Here is a 21,881-nt window from a genome sequence, read left to right as displayed (position 1 = left end):
CTCCCTTGCTTGCTCTGGTTACGGGTCGTGGTTGGGCCGGGCGATATGGTCCAAAAGTCATATCGTGATATATTTACCGGTAGGCTGAATGTCGATAAACAACATATATATATATATATGACATGTCACAAGTAGTTTTATTGAAGCCGAAGCCGGCTACAGCGAACAGTTGCTGAATCAAATGAATAAATTATCACCTGCTTCATGAATAAATGCTCAGCTGTTCAAATAATAGAATGTAAACATAAATTCCATACTGGAATACCTATTTTTAAATCAAATCATCATAAGGTGGACATTAAATAAAATAGTTTAAATAAAAATAGCCTTTAAAATAAAATGGTAGCGATAGCGATCTAGTTCTTTATTTCTCTTAACACACACTGTGTTTTGTTAATGAAGCACAGAAAGTGCTGTGATTTTTGTCATGTTAGAATGTTTTTTATCAGACCTGGACTGCAGTGCGGAGCGGAGTTCAGTGTTGGCAAGCGTGTCTCTGCTTTCACTCTTTCTGTGACAAAAATCCCCAAACACTCGCACGCATTTCACCATCTCCATATTCTACATTGTTTGTGGGTTGGTGCCATGGTAAAAACAATCATGACAGTCCCCCTCTGATCATAGAAGACAGTGCGTGGGGGTGAGGGCAGAGCTCCGGCTCAGCGGCTTGACAGCGCGAATTTGAACTACTGTATATCTATATGCAATATATTTTTAAATGATTTGACTAGATCAATATATATTACTCACTCCTTGTTTCATGATGTCTCTGTTTTCTCTCTCCTGTGTCAGCAGGTGACCGACAATGGCTGTGAACGTCTACTCAACCTCAGTGACGAGTGACAACTTGAGTCGTCATGACATGCTGGTCTGGATCAACGAGTCTTTACAGATGAGCCTCACCAAGATCGAGATGTTATGTTCAGGTAACGACCAGAGGCAGCCTGTCTGAGTGTGGAACACACGCTGTTTGCTGCTGATTACTGACTCGACTCAGTGTCAGTATCAGTTTGCCATTAATTAGATATTAATAATGAAGAAATGTTCCTGTTCTATTTGTTCACTGTGTGCTAGTCAGTGTTTTTCCTGCATACACTTTATTTGGATTGACACCTGCCCAAGAAGATGAAACTCTAATTAATTAAAAAAAAAAAAACGCATGGTCAGACACACAGAGGGAAAACTCAGTCCACCTGTTTCTCTCACTGTGCTGTCAGACACACACACAAACGCGTGTCTTCTGCTAGCCCCCAGCCGCCATGCATCCACCCACCCGTTTTAAACGTTTTAAACTGGCTGCTGTGTCCTGTATAAGTTATGTATTTCTTTAAAACTACATGCGACACAAATAAACTGACATGTCCTAGTGTAACAACAGAATGTTGGTCAGCCGCAAGTTAACAGGAATTTGGAGAACAATTAACTGTTGTCAGCAGAAGTCTCTAAAAAGATGGAGAGAGATTTAAGTGTCTGAGGCGAACTGGTGTAAAGTATGTCAGGCATATCTGCAGATTTTGTTACTTAAACTAATTTTGAGGAGGTTAAGGATACATCTGTAATTTGTAGCTGCACAAATAATCTCTGGACTTATTTTAAAGTGTCTAACATTTACTGGACATGTCACAGTCATTGGTTTATAGGCCAATCACTGCTGCACTTCATTTTTCTATTAAATGTTCATAAATATATTTATATATATGTATGTACTTATTTGTCCTTGTTGATATTAATTTGATCACTGTTAGCCCATTTATACACTTCATCTTATCCTTAAAATATCAACAATAACAATAATTCACATAATGAATTGTTCATATTAGTCAGACATTCTGTGCAAGTCAAGCAGGTTACAATTTTAATAATACCCTGCACCGCCCAGCCCACAACCACAAGTAAATTCGCACTGCTAGTTTGATTGATCTTTGTAGATTGTATGTAGATTGTTGCACTATTTTGTTGGGCTCATGTTGCTGTCCCTTTGACACGTCAGTCTGTGAAGCCTGTTTTTGGAGCGTAATTAAAACGCCTTTCAGAGCAGAACAAAATACACTTTAATCCCTGATGGAAATGTAATAAAAATTGGATGAGTTAATATTCATAAGGAAAGAAGTACAACTGCTTGATAGAAGTGTTTTGTTTTTCTAAAACTCAGTTCTTCTGGGTACTTGGAATTGCAGACCAGTTGTTGTATGCTTTTTCCTTTCTCTCTTTAGGTGCTGCTTACTGCCAGTTCATGGACATGTTGTTCCCCAACTCTGTGCCTCTGAAAAAAGTAAAGTTTGGTGCCAAGCTGGAACACGAATACATTCACAACTTCAAGCTTCTGCAGGTCGCATTCAAAAAGATGGGAGTTGACAAAGTGAGTAATAATCACTAATAACGAGGTGTGGCATGCACACTAGCACAAAACCTGTAAATGTTGGAAGCAGTTTCATATTTGCACCGTGTTTGACTCGAAGAGAATTAAGGCTTCATGCGCTAAATGTTTGTGAATGCACAAACAACAAAATTGGTGTATTTCTGTGGCAATGTTACAGCGCCACACACAGGCCTGGCATCTGTACTACAGCGTATTCGCTAGATTTGTGTATCGGATCCATGCATTTCTGGAGACGATTCTGTGTCTATGGGAAACACTTTGAAACTATTCCAATTTGGTCTCTGTGTGAACATGGCCTTAGTTAAACTTAGCATAGCTCTGCACTTGACTCACGGCTCTCTGTGTGGTTTCCAACTGCATGCTGACAGTTTACCATAGAGCTGTAGTGAGACGGAGCAGAGATGCATGACAGTGGCAGACATGTTTAACATCCTCCCTGTTATTCTTCTTCAGATCATTCCAGTAGATAAACTGGTAAAGGGGAAGTTCCAAGACAACTTCGAGTTCGTCCAGTGGTTTAAGAAGTTCTTTGACGCCAACTACGATGGGAAGGACTATGACCCAGTGGAGGCAAGGCAGGGTCAGGATGCCCTGCCCACACCCAATGCCGCCCCATCGGCTCTCAACAAACCCCCTAAAAAGCTCCTCAGTCAAGGTCAGATCACTGATTTCTACAAATACTGTAAAGTTGATGTGATATTTTGACAAGTTAACGGGCCTCTATTACCTGTCTCTACAGCTCCTCAGAAGCCACCCGTTGCCAAAGTAGCGCCCAAGGTGGCTCCTGTCAGCACGAGGAAGCCAGGGTCTGGAGGAGCTGAGGAGGAGCGAACAGAGCTTCTGAACGAGGTGAATGCATCAACGATAGGAACGGATTTGTCTGAATAATGTGCAAGTGATAAATTACTGTAACTGTTTTTTCCCCACTCCAGCTGGAGCTCCTGAAATGCACCATTCAGGACATGGAGAAGGAGAGAGATTTTTATTTTGGTAAGCTGCGGAACATTGAGCTGATTTGCCAGGAGAATGAAGGCGAGGGCGACCCCACGCTGCAGAGGATTGTAGACATCCTGTACGCCACAGATGTAAGTGCAAACGCGTTTCTTTACTTTGAAATGACATTACAAGACTCTGACTTTTAAGGATCCCTAACAGCCATTGGAGATCGTTCAAAGCATCATCAGCCATATTTTTGTTTGTCAGAGATGAAAAACTCCCAGATGTCATTTATTGTTTGCAGCCATTATTTTGTGTTGATTCATCTGTCTCCATAAAGTCTAATGATGCACAAAAACCTGATTAAACTTGGTAATCTGTTTATTTCCTAACACCTGAATGTCTGCCCGGTTCTCTAAGATACGCGTTCATGGGTGTTTTTGATTGATGGTCAGTTCAGATTTACCTTCAACTCATGAGGTATGTTTCCTATTCATTGAAATAACTCTCTCTTCCTCTAGGAGGGTTTTGTGATTCCAGATGCTGAAGAGCAGGAGGAGTTTTAATATTCAAGACTGCAGCACAACTCACACAAGTCCTGTCCCACAAGCCCATCTCCTACTTCAAGATCATTCAATGAGCAAATATGGTCCGTTTGGGGTTCTGTCCTAAGCCACTCAAATCTCGACTTCTCCTGAGCCCAGATGCTGACCTGCTGGGTTGTCTCCTCCTCTGTCCAGAGCCTCTCCTAAAACCCATCATCATTATCTTGTAATCAAGTCTCAGTCTTGGCCCACCTTTTGGTCTGTGAGAACCCCCCACCTTCGTGTGTGTGTGTGTGTGTGTGTGTGTGTGTGTGTGTGTGTGTGTGTGTGTGTGTGTGTGTGTGTGTGTGTGTGTGTGTGTGTGTGTGTGTGTGTGTGTGTGTGTGTGTGTGTGTGTGTGTGTGTGTGTGTGTGTGTGTGTGTGTGTGTGTGTGTGTGTGTGTGTGTGTGTGTGTGTGTGTTACAGTTAATTTGAAACGAGTCAAACGTAACGTGGAGATCCTCATGACTGTCTGCTTGCTTTGTCCCACACTCACTCGATTGTTTTGGCCTTAGACTCCCACAGCCGTTTTGTGCCTCTTTGTGATGCCAAGGCTTTTTTTTTTATTGTTCATCAGCTGAGAGGAGATGCTTGTAGCTCCTCTTCTGCTACATTCCCACACAGATGGCCTGTTTCAGCGCTAAGCCAAATCTGACGGTCTGGTTTTGTCGACTCAACTGCAGGTTGTGTATTAAATCTCAACCAGTTAGCAGGCTGCCAGCTAATTATTTGGCTGCTAGTGGTCAGCTAGCTGATCAGTGTTAACAGACTGAAGGGCTCCGGGTCCAGTCTGGGACAAGGAGACAGTCAGGCTTCTTTTAATCTACATTCTCTGCGGACATTATTGTAAATTGATGCCACTGCTTTACTACTTTCTTTGTCACTTGTGTTTCCTTTCACCTTTTTCACATTTGTCTTTGTCTTCAGGTGGAATCTTTCTCTCTCTGATCAGTTGGTTTGTGGTTGTACGCTGTGTGGGCTGAATTTATTTCCTGAAGGCGATGGGAGACAAACTGAGCTCTGGCAGCAGATCATCCGTCCCCCATTCAGGTGGACGGATGGGATCGACAGTGTTTTAATTCACATGCTGTTAAAGCCTCTTCCTTCTAGACCGGCATCATTTCCCCCCTTTTTTTGTATTTCCACTGATTGAGAGGTTGACAAATTGTCTGTTTCCACTGAAGCTCAAGCGTACAAATCATGTACACATTTTACTGTCATTGGACTATCAAAGGCCTTAATCTTTTTCATGAGCAACGTTTGACTTTCGTGTATGTGTTTTGTAACGTGTTATGTCTTATTACCGTAATATTGGAATATGTTCTGAAAATAAACAACATTGGAGATATTTTGGACGAAAGCTCAGATGTGTCGGTGCAGCGGGCCGCTGGTCTTTCATCAGATGCTCATGAAGCAAACAGATATTTATGTTTCACCGTTAGTGAAGTGAATTATTTAAACTCCAGCCCATCAGATGACAGTTTAATATAGTTTGGAATATTAAAAGTTCATTTGAGTGATGTATTCACCTTTTATCAGCCTTTAACAAGCACTGCCAGTAGCAGACTTCACTGTGCCTGTGTAACTTGTTTTTTATATGTATTTTCTGATTGTGGCCTTTAGTAAAACCACAGTTTGACAGTTTCCTGATTTTTCTTTTTCAGAATGTATTTTAAAACTACTGTCAGTGATTACAATCAGACTTTCTGGCATTTGGTTTCCAGTGATCATTTAACATCGCTTTGTTTGAAATGAATGTGTTGACTTAAAGATGACATTGAGGTGTATCCACGTTTTGTCAGACGTAAAGTCACATGCTCAGACTTATAGCAGGAAAATGATGCTTAATGTACAAACAGCGTGACTAATAATGGCACTACTGAGGCTCAGTGCTAATGATAGAATCATGATTAGGGTTTTTGTGCTGTTGTTCCTCTGACATTCATTGTTTCATTTCAGCTGCTGAAACACAGAAAGTAGTGACAGGTGACGAGTTTTGCAGTTTCCCCAAAACCAGCCAGCTGTCAGGTCAGGTGCCTGTGTCCAATAGTCCTTGTGGTCAGACTTGTTTCTGTGGAGTTTATGTCTCAGAACAGTAATATGTGTCTTCATTTCGACCTGTAAAGAAACGCAGACAGCTGATGCATGAAACACACACACACAAATGCCTCAGTGCTCTTAATTCTAGAGTGTGCTTCTCAGTGCTTTTTGATTCGAATGATCAGATTATCTATCCAGACTCCACATGAACTGACTTTCAAGACATCCAGCCAGTACCCATGTTTTGGTAGAAACTTGATGTTTGATTATGACATAGCAGATTAGCACGGACTCTGGGGATCAGTTCACAACAGAATGATGGAAACATGGAATCTGAGACAACTTAATGACTTTCTGAGCAGTATTAAAATTTTGATATTTCTTTTACCTGTTTTCCACCAAGGCAGTTTGGTGACACTGATGGTCTCAAAGGTGCATTATATCTCCTGTTCTGGAACACAAGAACCACTGCCACCAGAACCCGGGAAAGGATTACTGTGTCCATTAAGACCAATTGAATCCTTACTTCTCTACTTCCCTAACCCCCCAATACAATCATATGATCACAAGAGGCATTACAATTACTTGGTACTAGAACATCTGCGATGGTGAAAGGGAGATGTTTGGGCAAGAAGTGCATTATGATATTTAGTGTCACGGGGTGACACATGGTGGCCTCTGTTCCAAACGTCCTCTGCCAACAGCACCATCTGTGCGTTCTGTACATCCTGACTGAGATCGCTAATTTTCTGTCTTTACGGCTGGAAAGGTTCTGACAATCGTTTCCACTGAGGACAGCTTCAGACTTGCATCCAGTTGTGAGGCGGCTCCACAATAAGTTGTAGATGTGGTCAGGTGTGTTGGTGTAAGTGTAACAGACTGTGTTTGATACTTCAAGGTACAGTTTGTCATTGATTTGAACAAGCCAACAGGGGGCAGCAACCAGTTATTTTGTGTGTCCACAAGTTAAACAAAGTGAGAACTTTGGTATCTTGCTGTCTAGATGCCAGAGGGTTGATTTACCTCTGGTCACAAGTGTTGTTACTAGCAGTAGCATTTATCAGCTTCCTGCTGCTACACTAACTCAATATGACTCCCAGAGGAGCAAAGTAGTATTACAGCCACAGGCTTGTTAAGGCACAAACAAGTTGTCCCTTCAACTTTGGCTTACCCGTGACTCGTAACAAGTGGCAGAAGATGAATGAATGAATGAACTTTGGCTTAACTTACTTTATTACTTTATTTTTATTGTTTCACTGAAGTCCTTTATCACACTCATTGTTTATAGCGAAAATGTCCAAATGTGTGAATCAAAGATGTCGAAAAGCTTGTCATTAAATCTGTTTTGATAAGTTTGAAATCTTTAACCAAACACTAGATTTAATATTTCAGAAACGAATTTGTAGTATTAAAGAGATGTCATTGAATTTTGTAGTTTAAGATAGGTGTACCTAGCACGTTTGCAAGTTATTCATCCAAATGTATATTTTCCAATATTACTGGATTAAATATCAAAAATGAAATATTTAACAGGGATATATGATACAGATAATTGTTAAAAATGTACATTACATAATTACATTGAAATAAAAATTCGGAATACCATTCATTATGTCCATAATATTTTACAAAAACAACAAAGACACACACAAACACATTTGTGGAAAAAAACATTACGAAGCAAGGACCAGCACCATGATCTCGCGCAACATTCGCTCATTTAAAACCTCCAGTCAAGTGTTGACTGATTTACATGAATGCATCGCGAGCTATGATTGGCTGCCGTGTGGGGCCGAACACAGAGTTCAGTGACACTCACTCGCTCTGCTTTGATAGGGGAAAAAAGCGAACTCTCCGTCAACGAGCAGCTCGCCCGGGCAGTACGAAATGACCCAAGCTGACTGAAAGAACGTTTATAATTCTTTTATGGAAAATAAATAACTCTTTGCAGAGCAAATAAATAGTCTCGTCGCGCCGCTCAAATGCATCTCGCGCGTTGTCCTCGTCCAGCTAGCTTAGCTTGTTAGCCTAGCCGTCCGCCGTGTCCCTCCACTGAGCGACTCCAGCAGTGGAAGAGCTTCACCCCAGTGACACCAATCTGCACTCCACTGCAGACCTCTACAGTGGATGGGAGACGTATTCATCGTGAGTTCCTCCTCCATAGACTTTGGGTTCAGTGGGGGTTTTGCCTGCTACATTTAAACTCAAAAGACAGTATTTTGCGAAACCAGGAAGTCTGGAGTCCGCTAGCTTGCTAGGTAGCACCGTTGATTCATTGTGCTGTTTTCTTCCATAGCTGAACCCCGGACCCGTCCTCCAGCCCGCACGCCAAATATCAGTGGAACGTATTTAGTGCATTTTCACCGCGAGTGCATCTACGAACACAGACATTTCATGATGATTCCCGACAACGCACCGAAAGAAGACGTCTTTCACGGATCCGACGAGCTGAAGAGGGACGCTCACATCTCCAGCTTTGAGAAATATAAAGAACTCTACATGAAATCCATCGAGAATCCAGACGGTAAGAGTCTGAAGTGGCTTTTAGTATTATTATTATTATTGTTGTTGTTTTTTCACTGAGTTCTACGCAGCATCCACAGTTGAGCACATTCTGCTGCAGTAAATCATCTAGCAGACTGTTCAGTGCTCAGACCTGCTCTCCTGCTCTCCAGGTTTCCCCACATCTCTGCCGAATCTGTGGCAAACTGACTTTAATTTTAACAACCCCTGTAAATGTCAGTCCATTTGTACGATTTCATGAAACCTCTCTGATCTGTTGCCTTGTCCCACAGAGTTCTGGGGGGACATTGCCAAAGACTTCTTCTGGAAGACCAAGAACACGGGTCCATTTCTCGACTATAATTTCGATGTGACAAAGGGCGAAATCTTCATCAAGTGCATGGAAGGAGCATCTACCAACATCTGCTACAATGTGCTTGACCGCAACGTCCATGAGAGGAAACTGGGAGACAAAGTGGCATTCCACTGGTTAGTATGTGTATGTGTGTAATCTGTGATACAGTGGAAGTAATCGCATGGCATATAGCTGGTTTATTACGCACAAAGATGCTCCCCTTAGATGTTTGTTATCGAAGTTTTCATTTCACACCAAAAAAAAACTTAGACGTGACAAGTGTGATATTTCAGGGTTACAGTTTTTTTTGGTTCGTATTTATGTGTGCGTGCATGCGTGTGTGTTTGGGGGATCTTGCCTTTGTGAACACAATAAAGGTATTGAATAGCAGCTGATTGTATGAATGGAGCCGTAGTCCTCTTCTCTCCTTTGTCTTTCTCACATACTTTCATCAGTCTTTTATTTTCCCTGTTTCCATCTTTGTCTCCCTCTGTCCACTCTCCAATATTTTTGTGGCCTTGCGCAGACATCCTTTTATAACAATCGCATCAGTGACCAGTGTCTTCTTGTTATTCACAGCCTGCTGCAGAGATTTCAGTTCTGTACGTTACAGGGGACAAAGCTCCTGCAATCATAAAATTGTCCCTTTGAATATAGTTTGTACGTGTGCTATCAAAAGTTGTTCTATCAAAAGCCTCCAGCAATCCTCTCTTCTCTTCATCCCTGCTTCCATACTCTTCCTCCCTCTCATTCCCGAGTCCTCCTTTTTCACTCTTCTCATTGTGTCACTGGCCTGCGGCATCTGATGTGTCCTCATACAAATGCTGACGACTGAGAGTAACGGGGTCTGACCTCACTAGGTTTTTACAGCCAGGATATCTGGGTAGAGTGACAAGTGAAGCGGAAAACACGAAATAGAAGATAGCTTTAATGTTACGGCTGCAGCTTGAATGTCAATTAAATTTTGTTTCAACACAAACAGAAATGAAATCAACAATATTTTTAAGTCAAATGTTACTGCCACAGATGTGGAAACCTAATGAAAGAAGTTGTGAGTTATTTTTTCTGGGATATTAGCTGATTTCAACTTGAATGTATGAATCAGTGATTTTCTGTCCAACATGTTGAGTTGCAACATCAGCAAGTTTAAGATATTCACATTTTTTAAAAACCGACTTAAATGTGGATATTATGGGTTTTCTTTGCTCCTCCTTCAAAGTGGCTATTAAGATTCAGTAGAATTAATATGATCCTGGTGTCCAGGATCCCTGTTGCTGGATTAAACCAGGATCCCTGTTGCTGGATTAAACTGTATGACTTTGACCTCACCGTATAAAACCACTGTGATCACAGACTTCTGGGAATAGATCCTGATCAGTTCCTGTCGGTCTGTCTGTGAAAATGTTGAGAGGGTCAAAGAACTTTCAGCTCTGTCAACTCCAACCTGAACCAAATGCCAAATGCCAGACCACAGTGGCAGCTGTGGCTTAAAGGTTACCCATGTGGACTTGGAACCGTGTGTGTTCTCGCTACCCACATTGGGTTCAAGTACGGACACAGATTTCCCCTTTGGAACTGAACTGATAACCTAGTTTGTATGTTATCTTGTCGGATCATTAAGACATACAGAATGTCCTTCCTGAGAGTGTGGAAACCTGGACACACACAGTTTCTGGATCATTTCCCAGATTATTCCAGCGCAGTCTTGAACTTCAAGAGTTGGCCGCTTATGTTAGCAATAGTGTTATTACGCAATCTTTTACTTTGTAAAAGGTGGAGTACTGGGGGCACGACATGTGTTTTATTAAAACAAATTTGAGATAAATTGTAATTTTTGAACTTTGTGGGGTAAAATTTTTATTGTCAAAGGATAATAATTGTCAGGATAGTTTGATATAGGTAAAGGCGTTGTCGTGTGTGTTCAATGAAGTGGTACTGTTGACTCGCTGCCTGTACTTGTCCCACAAGAGGGAAATAAAGTGTCACAGCAGCAAATATGTTGTAAAAAATGTAAAGAACTTAAACCTCCAGTATAAACACTATACATAATAGTTAGATATCTGCATAACCAAGTGTCTCCTGTGCTGGACCACGGTGGTCTTCACTTTTACTTCAACGTGTGTTTTGTGAATAGGCTTATCTTGGCCTCTCAGCTCTGTGCATATTGAGACATTCTTGGATACAGACACATTTTACAGACACAATTTCAGTCTGAATAATTGAAAGTTCTGCTTTGTACACAAACCATGTCAGTGGTTTTCACTTGGATCATTGCGAGCAAGAGCACTCACACCTCCTCCCACCTTCTCTTTTTTTGGTTTGTCATCCTGAACTGTTATTCACTGTTTCAGTTCATAGACTCTAATGTCAAGAGACAATCTCGCCAACGCTCAGTAAAGAACACGACTGCAGATAATAATCTAAAGGGTCACCACTGTCACATTTCATTTAATCTCAGTATTAATCTAATTCCATAAATCAAGCGAGTGTGTGACTGTGAACGGAGATTTTGCAAGCACACACACACACACACACACACAGTTCCTCCTGTGGCCAGAGGATGCTGTTATTGTGAAGAAAGAGGGAAAGTTTCAGAACTGGGCTGAAGGTTTAGAAGCTGAAAGGTTTGCTGGAACAGAGTTGACAGGAGATGTCAACGTTCAAACATCTGTTTCCTGGACAATTTTGATGATCCTGGTTTTACGGTTTCTATTTTAACAACTTCTGTTTAACAGTAAAACATTCATTCATTAAGAAAAAATATTCTTTTGAAGGAAATAAATTATTGCAGACAATTAGGCCTCCAACTAATTACTGCTCAGTAATTAATCTGTTGATTATTCTCTTCATTAATCGATTGATTTAGTCTACAAAATGGAGAAAATGCAATTCAGAATAATGCTACCCATTAAAACCTTTTTCTGTCATCACATTTGTGTCCCAGCTGATGCATTATGATATGAATGATCATCCCTCAGTATATGAAGAGCTTCTGTTCAGTCTGTTTGTTGTTGGTTTTCTTAAGGGAAGGCAATGAACCTGGGGACGAGTTGACCGTGACATACAGAGAGCTGCTTCACCAAGTCTGTCGGTTTGCCAATGTGTTGAAGTCTCAGGGTGAGTTTCTTCCACCAGAATCTGCAGATAAACTAGTTCACAGAGCTTGGTGGCTGTCAGCGCTGATGGCTGAGTTGACTTTGATGCCACTGACTTGCTTTAAATGCAGGTATGTTTTATCATTTTATTTCTAATTGAGCTTCATTTTTTCTGTTTTATAAAAAACTTGAAATTATGGACAGTGTATTTTAAGGGTGAGGTGTGCAAAATCAAAATACTGTAACTGTAATGAGGTAATTGATACTTCAGTACAGTTACCGTATTTTTTGATGACAGTATTTTGGGAAGGTTCTTTCACTTCACTTTTAATGCCTTTAATTATATCTGTTTTGTGTTTAAATGTCTTTTAATCATTTTCATCTTGTTTTAATGTCATTTTATTGTAAAGCAATTTGAGCTGCATGTGTGTGTGAAAAGTGCTATGCATATATAGTTGATTATTTATGATGATTCCGACAAGGTTTCTGTTTTAAACAGTTCACCAGGGGAGGCAGCAATGCAAGTGGATGTGGTTTATCTGGCTTGGGGTGCCTTTTGGATTTTATTGTGGGGGTGTAGTTACAGTTTATTGGCAACTAATGAATGTGATTTAACAATCACATTTAATATTCTTCCTGCCTGTGCTTCTCTGCAGGAGTCAAGAAAGGTGACCGGGTGTCCATCTACATGCCCATGGTGGTGGAGCTGGTGGTCGCCATGTTGGCCTGTGTCCGCATTGGAGCTGTTCATTCCATCGTGGTACGTTTGAGGCAGAGCACCAACAAACAAAACTTAACCTGAAATGGCCCTCTTCAACTTTCCATGACTTGCTCTCACTTTTTAGCATTTCCTGGTGTCTGCTGCCTTTTTTGGTTCCTCATCCGGCACCGGTTCTTAGCAAACTGAGCTGATGCTAAAATGTGATGTATATAGATGCAGCCGTTGTTTATTCCTTGTCTCATGCTCATTGAAAATGGCTGATGTGCACAAAAACTGCCTTGGTCTATCATTGAAGACCAGATGTTTGTGTGTTTGGTGGCTGGTAAGGATGTGTCTGAAACCAAACCCAGTCGAGCCGAGGAGACCTGGAACTGAATAGTGAGAACGCAGCACAAGGTCTTGTCAGTCTCATGTAGGAACTGAAGACTGAGATTTGCTGGTGTGTCCAGTTTGCAGGTTTCTCTGCTGAGTCTCTGTGCGAGAGGATAATGGATTCCCAGTGTTCACTGCTCATCACAGCAGGTGAGTGCCACACCAGCTCCAGACCAACTCGTGTCTGATCGCTGCAGTAAACATCAGGAACACACGTCTCAGTGGAAGACAAGACCAACTGTTGTTGAGATTCAGGTCGGTCAGGTTTTATCTGCTATTCGTTGACGTGTTATGCAGCTTTTTGTTCAGCTCAGCTGGTGCTGCTTGAATAAGGTGCTAAGTTGGAAATCAAAGTTGATTATTAACTGGATTAGATATAAACCTGTTAATCCACACACACCCACACGCCATACACACGTATACTTATTTCTCATTCACAGTGTAAGCGGATTGTTGCTTTCAGCTCTGGGTCATTTATCCAGACTGTCAGCACAAACATGTCTTCGGGGTTGCTTAGAATCCTAGAAGCTTCTGAATCTGTTGGGGGCTGCAATATAATGTTGAAATTCATACTTTATTTTCTCCACCAAGGAACTTCTGTTTTTGCTCAGAACAAATTCCTCATTCCATTTGGTGGTAGATTATTTAACATATCAAGTATCGTCAGTGCTGGTGGAGGTGCCCGTCTGTTTGCTGTAAAATCTGTCACGGCACCTCCAGACACATGGACAAACTAGGGACTTTCCCCATGAAGAGTTTTTCCTGTGTAATACAACAAAAACACAAGCACAATTCTCTTTTTTCTCAGTGGATCCTAGTGTGCATGATGCTTTCAGCTTCCACATGGGAAGGACTGATGGCGGTTTGAATTGTGACTGACTGCCACACCAAACCAAATACAGTTCACTTGTTCACTTCCTGCCAGGATTTCATATTTCCTCCCCCTTTTGCGCAGTATAACTGACATGTGTGTGCACGCGCACACACACACACACACACTCTGTGAGACACCTTCCGGATATTGCTCATCAACTGTTTTTGTGCCTCCTTTGTTCAGATGGCTTCTATCGAGGTGATAAGCTGATCAACCTGAAGCTATTAGCTGACGAGGCGCTGCAGAAGTGCAGAGACAAGTAAGTTGTCAGTCTGCAAAACCACACTCGATAATAATTCATAAAAGTTCAGCAGGCCCATAAACATTTTTTCCAGGGGTTCACACAGGACCTGTGAACTTGTAGGAAGTGATATTGGCTACTTTTGTCTTTCAGTAAGACAGTAAAAATCGTATCTGTCCCTCTCTGTCTCCTCAGGGGGTTCCCGATTCAGAGGTGTATCATGCTGAGACATTTGTCCAAAGAAGCAGAAGATACATCTGTGGGGTCTCCTCCTGCCAAACGCTCCTGCCCTGACCTGCAGGTAAACTAAAACCAACTCTCTGACGTCTTATTTTAATTTGTTCTCAATAAATGCGCTGTTTGTCATTTAAAGTGAGGGATTCATTTTAGATTCTGATTAATAATGTCTAACTGGCCTCTAACTGACATGAACGAACGAAACTGGTGTTTTTCCTTACTGTCATTTTTAATTAACCTTCTAACATCTATCCTATTTCATCCATTTCTGTTTAAAAGCACAGATCAGGTCTGCATTTCATCCATTATCAGTCCATGTCACAACCTGAAACCTGGAGCCTGTTTATTTTGTATGTTCCTTAATTTTTTTTTGTTAATTAATCACTGTCCCTCATTAATGTGTCCCTCCTCCTCCTCTCCTTCCTGTCTTCCGTCCCATCCAGCAGGAGAAACAGAGAATAAAGAAAACGCGTCCTGTTCCACAGGTATTTTCATCCCTTGTCCCTCCACTAAAACCCTTAATCATTTTGTTTTGTTTCTAAAAGGGAAATTCACTCAGTGGCAGAATTTGCATTTCCCGGCTGAAGGATAAAAATAACAAAGTGGTTAAAGACATTTATTTGTTCTGTCTGTCACCTCCTTTAAACAGATAACAATATGAAAGAAAGAAGAACGTTTTACCCAGGAGCTGTAGTTTGTACCTGAAGATGAAACTCTTTTCACTTCATCGGTGATAGGAAAGTAGATGTAATGTTCTTAGTTCAGCAGAACGAAGTCAGTGAATTAGCTGCTGTGGTCCACAGGTAACGCTCCCCTCTCTGTCTATCTTAAACAACCCTTCATCGAAGGTTGGGGACACATTTTGTGTTTGTAGCTGAAAATGAACTCGTCCATGAAGATTCCTGAGTCTTTTTCTTACTTCTGCTTCCACTTTTTCCCCCTTCACTTAATGCCACATGTCTGGATTAATCAGGGGACAGACTAAATAATGAATTACTGGAATTTTGTTGTTGTTTCCTGTTGTTTGTAATGATTAATAATCATCTGATGAATCTGATAAATCTTAACTAACTCATTTGGATTTTTTTATCAAAAGTAACTGTCTGAAAGTTCTTAAATGTGGTTTAACTATATAGTTTTGTATCTACTTTAATGATATTAAAACATTACAAGAAGACATTTGGTTTTATTTTTAGAGCAAACGGTCAATTTCACATGATCTTGCTGTGATCATGCACTGCATGTGTTCTGGTTCATTTTTATTTATTGTATTTTACCCACATTCAGACTCAAACTGCCCCAAATAGATTTTAGCACCCGTATTTTCTCTCGTCAGCAGTCACATCACCGTCAAATCCTGCTGGTGTTTTTCTCTCATCCATGTCTGAAACATTGTGACCATCTCTCCTCACCCGCTGCACTGCAAGTGATGATATTAGAATAGAATGGTAAAGAGCAGTGTGTTTTGATCTTACACATCATTTCTTGATGTATTTCGATCAAACAACAATAGAATAACTGACAGTGAACTTGAAGTTACAATTGTAAGTCTCCATTTCTCTACTCGTTCAGGCGGACGTGTGACAAACTGACCTCCTGTCACCTTTCACCTGCTGTAGATCATTGAGGTGTTTTGAATGTGATGGGATCAATTAGAGGTTTTTAATCATTAACTAGAGGAGCTGTTGTTCCTACCAGCTCCCGTGGAACCCAGAGGTGGACTTGTGCTGGCATACGCTCTTGCGTGGCATGTCAGATGAGTGTGAGCCAGAGTGGTGCCAGTCTGAAGACCCTCTGTTCATCCTCTACACCAGTGGCTCTACAGGCAAACCAAAGGTACTGAACCCATTCACACAAAGAGCAGGTTGTGTTCACCAATACATCTTTTTCTCCTCTAACAATCTGAGAACATCATTGGTCTTTTTTCATCCTTATAACATTTGTCTCCTACATCAGTTGGCCTTGAATGTCTGCTCCTTTTCATCAGGGTGTTCTTCACACACTCAGCGGCTACATGCTGTACACTGCCACCACCTTCAAGTTGGTGTTTGACCATCAGCCTGACGATGTCTACTGGTGCACAGCAGACATCGGCTGGATCACTGGTCACTCCTACATCACCTACGGTCCGCTTGCTAATGGCGTCACCAGTGTCTTGGTGAGTGGGGGCTGAAGGCAAAGGGAAATTACTTCACTTCCTGTTCACAACAATACTTATACCAACGATACTTATAATACAAAGAAACTAGGCGTCTGAGGCTACATCCATATTCATCCCAATTAAGTTAATCTTAAATCTAAAATCCAATCCTTGAGGGTTTGAGTCTTATTACATCTGGAGCTCATTCAGTCATGATTATGTGTGGATGCAGCTGTTGTGCAGATGCAGTAAATAATGTTTGTGTTCCAGTTTGAGGGCCTGCCCACCTACCCAGACGTCAGCCGTATGTGGGAAATTGTGGACAAATACCATGTTACCAAGTTCTACACGGCGCCCACTGCCATCAGACTGCTGATGAAATACGGCAGCGAACCAGTGCAGAAGTGAGTTTACACCTGTTTTCACTTAGAATGTTTGAATGTTGCAGGTTTATGAAGTGATTACTGGTTGCAGCTTTAGTTCCTACAGATTACATCAATGTTCTATTGATTTTCTCTGCAGGTAATAAGCGGGAGTCTCTGAAGGTTTTGGGGACGGTCGGAGAGCCCATCAATCCCGAGGCGTGGCAGTGGTACTACACCGTGGTGGGAGAGAAGAGATGTCCCATCGTTGACACCTTCTGGCAGACAGAAACTGTTAGTTAACCCGCTTTTTACATGCAGAAGTCTATGAGTCTATAATGTGAAGTGTTTCAGATGTTGGGTTCTGTTGCCCTCTGTTGGACAGATGGTTTACATGTACAAACATGTTTTCTGTCTTCCAGGGAGGACACGTGTTGACACCACTACCTGCAGCCACGCCCATGAAACCTGGATCTGCTGTGAGTGAATGAGGGAGAAATAAATCTGCTTGAAACGCAATATGAACGAACTGTGACGCGCTGCATCACATCATAACACATGATTGTTTCTTAGACGTTTCCATTCTTTGCGTGGTGCCCGCCATCCTGAATGAGTCAGGAGAAGAATTGGAGGGACCGAGTGAAGGTTACCTGGTCAGGAGTGTGATATTCTGCACATCTGGAAAAAACACATGGAGCACAGAACCATAATTACTCATCGAATCTGCCCCATGCAGGTGTTCAAACAGCCGTGGCCCGGTGTGATGAGGACAGTGTACGGAAACCATTTGAGGTTTGAAACCACCTACTTCAAGAAGTTCCCGGGATACTACGTGACTGGAGACGGTAAGAGATTTAGACTCTTTGTATTATTATGGACAGAGAAAGTGACCGACCTGATGATTAGCCACATGGAGGGTGGGACATACTGTAACTCCATTGTCAGGACTTACTAAGGCTAGGTGGTTAGCATGCTAGCTACAGTTGACATTTGTGCTGCACAAACTTGTATTACTTATTCGGATGATGAAACTAATTATACTTGATATGATAATATAGTCATATAAGTCTGTAATATGGAATTGAAGGTCTATTTTTATACCTCGATAATCTGCAGGATGCCGAAGAGACAAAGATGGATACTACTGGATCACCGGCAGAATAGACGACATGCTGAATGTCTCAGGTGAGTCAGACGGATTGACGTAACTGAGGATCCCACTCGTTAGACCATGCTGATCAGCGAGTTTGTACATCAGAATCAGGTGAATCGCCTTGATGCAAAAATAGAGGACAAGCTTTAAGATGTGTAAAAATTCCTTTTTTCTGTTGATTGAAAACTTGTTTCAATCCAGGTCACCTGTTGAGCACAGCGGAGGTGGAGTCAGCTCTGGTGGAACATGAGGCGGTTGCTGAGGCCGCCGTGGTGGGTAGACCTCATCCTGTCAAAGGAGAGAGTCTATACTGCTTCGTCACGCTTACTGACGGAGTAACATACAATCGCTCCTTGGAGGCAGACCTCAAAAAACAAGGTCGGTAGCCAAAACTGCCTCCCTAACATAGACATTTAATGACTGATTGATGCCATGTCAGGAGAATGAATCCAATAGATCTTTATCACCCCCTGGTGGCTGCATTCAGTATAAGCCCCTCCCCTGCCGTGTGCACAGCTTGAAATTTTACATTTCTCTGCATGTCCTTAAATGGACATTAGCTTCAATAACACGGTTTCTGTCGGCTGTCAACAGTGAGAGAGAAGATCGGCGCCATTGCAACGCCAGACTTCATCCAGGATGCACCAGGACTCCCTAAGACGAGATCTGGTAAAGATGAATGTGCAGTTTGTTTTTCTTTCTTTTTATTGTGTGACAGTCGTCAGTAGATTTTTAGAGGGACAGTTTTTGAGAACACTAGCTTTTACTGACTGGATCGGACCTGTGTGCTCTGTCCCGTTCTGTCTACAGGTAAGATCATGCCGACGGGTCCTCCGCAAAATCGCCTCCAATGAAAGGGACCTTGGCGACATCTCCACGCTGGCTGACTCATCGGTCGTCGAGCAGCTTTTCCAGAACAGATGCTGCACTGCAGTGTGACGGCCTGGCAGGGACACTCACATGCCTGTGCATGCCAGTGTCTGCTATGCTATCCAGGGTAAGAAGAAGAAAACCCCAAGACTTTGTTCTTGCCAGCAAACATCCTTTAGCTCCTGGTGTGAACAAGAGCAGCAGAGCAGTGACCCCACATTCTGTTTGTTTTAAAAGAGAAGCCACAGGAAGCTGTCACATGATCTGCAGGTGACGTTTGTGTCGATGGGCAGTGTGGAAGGGGACAGGAAGCCCGGCGGTTTAGTCCAGCGTTCTTTCATTAAACCTTGGCTGCTTTACCTCTAATAAATATGATTATACATCTATATTTGTTTAGTGCTTATAGTAGTGAGGAGATGAGTACACACACTGGAGGAAGACTTTGGTGAAGAACTACCTTTACCTGCTCTTTAGTCATAGTAACACGCCATCTCTTCCCCTGCCTTGATGCCATATGACTGTTCTGTCCTCTGACCATTCGCTCCGTTTTAATTTTTATTGTGCTTTTTTAGTAACATTCATGTCATTCATGTTTTATTTCATCCTGTTTGTCTTCTTTCCTTCTCACATGGTTCAAACACCTGAAAGAAAAAAACTGCTCCTGTCCACTTTGTTCTCTGAATGAAACAGTGGCTGTCTGAATGTGTCATTTTAGAAAGGTACGAACATCAGTCCAGAAAACGATCACTGCTTAAATTTCATGTTTGACCTCAAAATCACAGCGCCAAGAAAATAATCACGTTTTTGCTTTTTAAATTTGACACCTGGAAGGGAACTTGTGGTGATATTCTTTGTGGGAGACATCTTTGTGATTAAAAATGACCACGAACCATTTTAACAAAAAGCTGCAAATATTCCCTTTGTTGGTGTTTGATAATCAGATGGATTCTAGCTGTGATGGCAGACATACCAGGACATTATGCATGTACATCATCCATTTTCTGATTTGGCTCGTTTGTCAGTTTGCCCACTAGTCACAGTTTATTTGGGGGATTTTGTCTGTAATCACTTGTGAACACAGGATTTCGCTCATCTTCAGTTTTGTGTGTTTGTATGAGAGTATTTGACAGTAAATGAAGACGACTACCACCTCGTCCTCTGGAGACATGTTATTCTTTAGTGTGAACATGATCAACCCCTGCATCCAGGGAGAGTGGACACTTTCACAGCAGCAGAGAGTATAAACTGAATATGCAAATGTCTGGCTTTCTTCCTCATCACCACTTCATCGCGACCTTTGACCTTTGCAACTCAGGACTAAAGCATTTGCAGGAGGAATGATGGACACCATTTAAAATTGGCAAAATTAAGGCAGGTTTATTTATATAGTGCATTTCAGCAAGAAGGCAGTTGAAAGTGCTTTACATAAAACATGCATCTACTAAAAGAAAAAAGAGGAAAAAGTTACAGTGCAGTGTGAAATATTGATCAGAAGCCTCAAGGTTGATTTACTAATGGGCAGTGGCAAACATACGTTTTCAGCTATGATTTGAATGAACTGAGGGTTGCAGCAGACTTGCAGTTGTCTGCGAGTTGGCTCCACATATGTGGAACATAATGACTGAAGACCATGAAGATCATGAAGACCATGAAGACCATGAAGATCATGAAGACCATGAAGATCATGAAGATCATGAAGACCATGAAGATCATGAAGATCATGCCTTCTGCCAGGAATTCACATCTTTATTTGTTCCTATGTATACCGGTAATTCTGTTTCAAGATTATTTTATTTCTGATGTGCAGCACTTTGGTTCCGCTGTAGTTCTAAAAGCTTTTAAAGTGTTTTACCAATGAAACACTCAGGAGCTGAAGAAGAGTTCAACCAATCACAGCTCTTGATCTTCCCGCTGTCCCGCTTCAAAACCGCCTAATCGGTCCGTCCATCAAATACTAAGCAGAACTATCAACGCAGCATAAATAATTCCTCAGTCCCACTTGATGCTTCGGGGACCTCTGTGCAAAGGTAAACCAGCTGCTGGATGTAGATAGAGTTCATCAGGAGAACACACACCTGACAAACCTGGGTTGTCACGTCAGTTTACCTGTACGCCATTATGAAAGCTGATGTTAGCATGTGGTCATGAGGGCATGGAACTGGGGTTTGTTCATCAGTTTGATTTGATTAGAGACGTCTTCATCTTACAACAAACTTTGTGTGAAAGGGAAGGAAAATTAATAAAGCCATTACAGATGATTCATGTTTAGTAATTTGTCAGAATTTAGCGTATGGCTTTAAATTGACAAAATATCATCATCCGGCCTCATTGAATAACTTCACTTCCGTGGAACAAACAAAAGGAAACCTGCTAGTGCACTGGTCGTTGTTCCAAAGGTCTCCTGTAGAAAGAAAACACATCGGAATGAATCAGGACATTTAAACAAACTTTTAGTCTTTAATCCGAATATTTAGTTCTTAAAATGTTGTTAACAGTCAGTCAGTCAGACAGTAAGAAAGCTGAGATCATCTGCTCAAAATAATGCCCCTTATTAGCCAGAATTTAAAACTAACATTTCGCGTTTTCACATTTGTTGTGGGTTTGTAAAAACAACCATCAGGAAGTCAAGAAATAACATGTACCGTACCGTTAAAGTTAGTGACCACGCATCTCTCGGAAGTCCCGTCTGGTTGTCCTGGACTCCAGTTTGTGTAGTCCAACGGGGAACCATCACTCCACAGCCACGTTCCCACCTTGGAAATATCGACCAATTGCACTACTTTGAGATTATTTTATCAGGTTGATGAAATGAGGATAGTCTCTGCCTCTGGGGGTCAGTTGAAGATGAAGTGAACAGATTTGACAGAAGAGCAACAAAGTCTCACCTGTACTGCGTCACTGAGTCCAATATATGCACGTCTATAGTCACCATACTTGAAAAAAATCAGTTCCCTAATGTATTCGTGTTCTCCGCTGTTGTGGATCGAGGCCAGTGTTCCTCCGAGACGAATGCATGCG

General features: G+C 41.8%; 2 protein-coding genes across 2 annotated transcripts; both read left to right on the top strand.

Annotated features, from left to right (window-relative positions):
- Nucleotides 1-805: 805 nt before the first annotated feature.
- MAPRE1 (microtubule associated protein RP/EB family member 1) lies at nt 806-3,882 on the top strand. Its single transcript, XM_078621907.1, is given in 5 exon segments — nt 806-926; nt 2,214-2,359; nt 2,834-3,235; nt 3,319-3,465; nt 3,838-3,882. Coding segments are annotated over 5 exon segments (861 nt in total).
- A 4,456-nt stretch (nt 3,883-8,338) lies between these two features.
- LOC144738906 (acetyl-coenzyme A synthetase, cytoplasmic-like) lies at nt 8,339-18,932 on the top strand. Its single transcript, XM_078621906.1, is given in 20 exon segments — nt 8,339-8,465; nt 8,737-8,932; nt 11,824-11,915; nt 12,550-12,653; nt 13,064-13,136; nt 14,044-14,119; nt 14,297-14,402; nt 14,782-14,823; nt 16,037-16,174; nt 16,326-16,496; nt 16,749-16,884; nt 17,004-17,134; nt 17,263-17,319; nt 17,414-17,426; nt 17,429-17,493; nt 17,577-17,685; nt 17,957-18,025; nt 18,195-18,371; nt 18,588-18,679; nt 18,804-18,932. Coding segments are annotated over 20 exon segments (2,103 nt in total).
- Nucleotides 18,933-21,881: the final 2,949 nt, after the last annotated feature.

This window comes from Lampetra planeri, unplaced genomic scaffold (assembly GCF_965212315.1).
Source record: "Lampetra planeri unplaced genomic scaffold, kcLamPlan1.2.h2 scaffold_1218, whole genome shotgun sequence".
NCBI lineage: Eukaryota > Metazoa > Chordata > Hyperoartia > Petromyzontiformes > Petromyzontidae > Lampetra > Lampetra planeri.
The sequence above is the reverse complement of the archived record's forward strand: the minus strand, read 5'-3'. Positions and strand labels throughout refer to the sequence as shown.